This window comes from Fukomys damarensis, unplaced genomic scaffold, assembly GCF_012274545.1.
Source record: "Fukomys damarensis isolate Sample0158 unplaced genomic scaffold, DMR_v1.0_HiC HiC_scaffold_12, whole genome shotgun sequence".
Taxonomy (NCBI): Eukaryota; Metazoa; Chordata; class Mammalia; order Rodentia; family Bathyergidae; genus Fukomys; species Fukomys damarensis.
The window spans coordinates 15,296,378-15,299,366 of NW_022900924.1; the positions used below are offsets into that span (position 1 = coordinate 15,296,378).

General features: G+C 61.4%; 1 protein-coding gene across 1 annotated transcript in view; it reads right to left on the reverse strand.

Moving 5' to 3' along the window:
• The window catches only part of Cfap73 (cilia and flagella associated protein 73), a 6,062-nt gene extending 3,670 nt beyond the window's left edge, over positions 1–2,392 (reverse strand). The window contains exons 1-3 of the mRNA XM_033762672.1: positions 2,196–2,392; positions 957–1,062; positions 9–222 (exon numbers count right to left, since the gene is read on the reverse strand). Coding sequence (XP_033618563.1) covers positions 9–222; positions 957–1,062; positions 2,196–2,248 — 373 coding nt within the window. The 5' untranslated portion in view covers positions 2,249–2,392. The remainder of the gene's footprint in view (positions 1–8; positions 223–956; positions 1,063–2,195) is intronic.
• Between the last annotated feature and the right edge of the window lie 597 nt (positions 2,393–2,989).

Here is a 2,989-nt window from a genome sequence, read left to right on the forward strand (position 1 = left end):
CCGCAGGCCCCACGTAGCCTGGATCTCAGCCTCCGGCCGAGCCTGGGAGCCTCCGCCAACCCTGGAACCGCTCCCGGGCTGACGGCGTCGCGGGTCCCTTCCCGCCATCTCCAGCACCTGCAGGAACTTGTCGAAGCGGACCAAGGACCCTTTCAGCTCCTGCTGCTTCTGCTCCAGCTGTGCCCAGCGGTGTTGCAGGGCCGACATGGTGGTGTGGAACTCCTGGGGGGTGCAGCTGCCCTTAATCCCTCCTGTGCACTGCGCGGGATCCTGTGGATACTCGGCCACCCAAATCCATCCGAGTCTCCCACCGCCCCAGGAGTAAGCCCAGCACCCTCCTGCTGGACATCAAACCCAGGGTCCTTGCCCTGAGCCACATCCCCAGCCCTTTTCTTTTTAAAATTAATTTTGAGATAGAATCTTGCTAAATCACTAAGTTGCCTAGGCTGGGCTCAAACTTGCCATCCTCCTGCCTCAGGCTCCCAGAGTGCTGGCATTGCAGGATCCTCACCTGGCTTCCTCCAGCCTCTTCTCACACGCTCCTCTCACTCTGTCTCCCAGCCACCTGGCCATCCGTGCTTCATCCTGGCCTTCTGTCCTTGTCCCCAGTGTCCCCTCTGCCTGCTTCTTCCTCCCCTTGTCCCCTTCCTTTCTGGATAGGCTGGCTTGTTCTTCTGTAGTCCCAAGACATCACTTCCTCCAGCAAGTCCTCCTGGACCAACCCCTTTTGGGGGCAGGGGCTTCTCTGGGCTCCCACCGCCCCTGCCCAGCGTTCCCCTCCGCAGTCACCACCTCATGCTTGTGTGTTTGCTTCTCTAGACAGGGAACCCCAAGTGGGCAGGGACCATGGTGAGACCCACAGGGCCCAGCACGGAGTAGGTGCCCGATGCACAGAAGTCATTTGCACCGACGACTTAATCACTTAATCCCATCTGACCCGTCTGGGGGAGGCTCACCTCCTTCTGGGCCTGCAGACCCCGGTCCACATCTGCCAGCTCCTGCCTCTTCTCCAATAGCCGAAGCACCGGCGGGAAGCGGTCCAGGCTCTGCTCCTGCGTCTTCCTGGAGGAGTTCAAGGCGAAGGCAGAGGTGAAGGATCCAGGAACCGTGGCTTCTGGGCTCCCTGCTAGTTCCTGGACCCCCCGCCCCGTAGCCACTTCTGGCTGGGGAATTACTTATCCTTCAACAGATGTATGTGACACATTAAAGGGGCAGTTCCAGGTGTGGTGCAGTGGAAAAGGGGGCAGCAAAGTCCCTGCCCCTCAGGAGCTGCCTCTCTGCTGATAAATAATACAGAGCTGGCCATCGTGGGGCACGCCTGTGATCCCAGCACTTGGGAGGCTGAGGCAGGAGGATTGCTGTGAGTTTGAGACCAGCCTGCACTGCATAGTGAGACCCTGTCTCAAAAATCCCAAACAATAATGATGGTGGTGGTGGTGATGGTGGTGGTGGTGATGGTGATATGTAAGGCCAGGGCACGTTGGGCACAAAGATGAAAAATGAAGCCAACTAAAGGAAGTCCGAGGAGGTGAGATGGAACAGACCTGCTGGAAGGGAGGACAGAGCAAGCCATCTGCTTGTGTGTAGGGCCGCGTCCAGGCCAGAGGACGGGAATGCCAGGCCCTCAGGGAGGGTCTGGGAGCATGAGAGGGGCAGCAGGGCCTGGGTGTCTGCACCAGGAGGACAAGGAGGGCAGCATGGAGCTGGGAGCGGAGATGCGCTGGGGTCAGACTGACCCAGGGGGAGGTGGGAGCCATGGGAGGCTTCTGAGCAGAGGCAGCCCCTCGGGCAGAGGAGCTCATGGGGTGGTGATCATGGGTGAGGTGGTCATGGGTGTGGCACGTGCAGGGGGGCTGAAGCCTTGCCGTCCATCCACCTGGGCGCTCAGGCCCAGTCCTACTCCCCAAGGGCCGGGGGAGCCGAAGGGAGTCCGTGTTTGGCTCTGGGAGGAGGGCCTCCATCTCACGGATTGGACCAAGCACGACTGTCGGGGCCCCCCAGCCCAGGCGCTCTCCAAGGATTCCGTCACGGTAGGTGCCAGCCAGGCAGGTGGTGTGCTGGGCTCTCTCCCTCGCCAGGCCTGACACCTCACGGAAGTCACTGTTCCCTGACAGCCTCACTTCCTCCCTCCCTTCTCTGAACCGAGGGTGGGAAGGGCCGGGCCACCCCACCCGCTCCCGTCCTGCACCACTCACCGCAGTTTCTCTTGCCAGGCCAGCCGGAAATATTCCTCCCAGGGCACCGCCATGGTCCCTGCAGTTGCCCCAGGCTGCAGCCCTGGAAAAGCTGGGGTTCAGCGGGGTGTGGGGGGAGACTACCGGTCCAGGATGCAGCCACCCTGCTCCAACTGCCAGAAGGCAGCGGTCCTGCAGCTCTGGTTGCCTGGGCAACCAACGACACAACATTCCCTAGCATGGCAGGGGGGGGGGCGGGGAGTGCGGGCCAGACCGGGCTTGCCGCTCTTGGTGCCTCTCCTGGTGCCCTCCCGGGGGCAAGCCCGCCCAGTGGGTGGGTCGGAGCTCCTACTGTGTCTGCATGCTCACCCACGCGAAAGGTTATTTCTTAGGGCTGTGATGTAGCTCAGGCTAGAGCGCTTGCCTAGCACATGCAAGGCCCTGGGTTCAATGCCCAGCACTGAAAAGAAAAGGATAGTCACTGGGCACCTGCTGTTTACCAGGCTGTGAGCTGTCATTCACCGCAGGGAAAGGTGCCAAGGAGGACCTACTTTGCTCCAGCCCGCGGAGAGTCCAGCCCCTCTGCTGGTGACGGCCCTGGCCGCTCTCAGAACCCCTAGTTTGGCTTGGGAAAGAGCGAGCATCAGCGCCCCCTGGTGGACATCGGCTTGGAAGACACTGGAAGGATGGGGGAGCCGGCAGATGTACCCCGGCAGCGGTTACTGAGGGTCAGCCGCGAGGCCAGCACTCTGCATGTAGCATCTAACTTAATGCAAGACAGCCCTGCGGGGTGCTAGGGAAAGTACCCAGCTCAG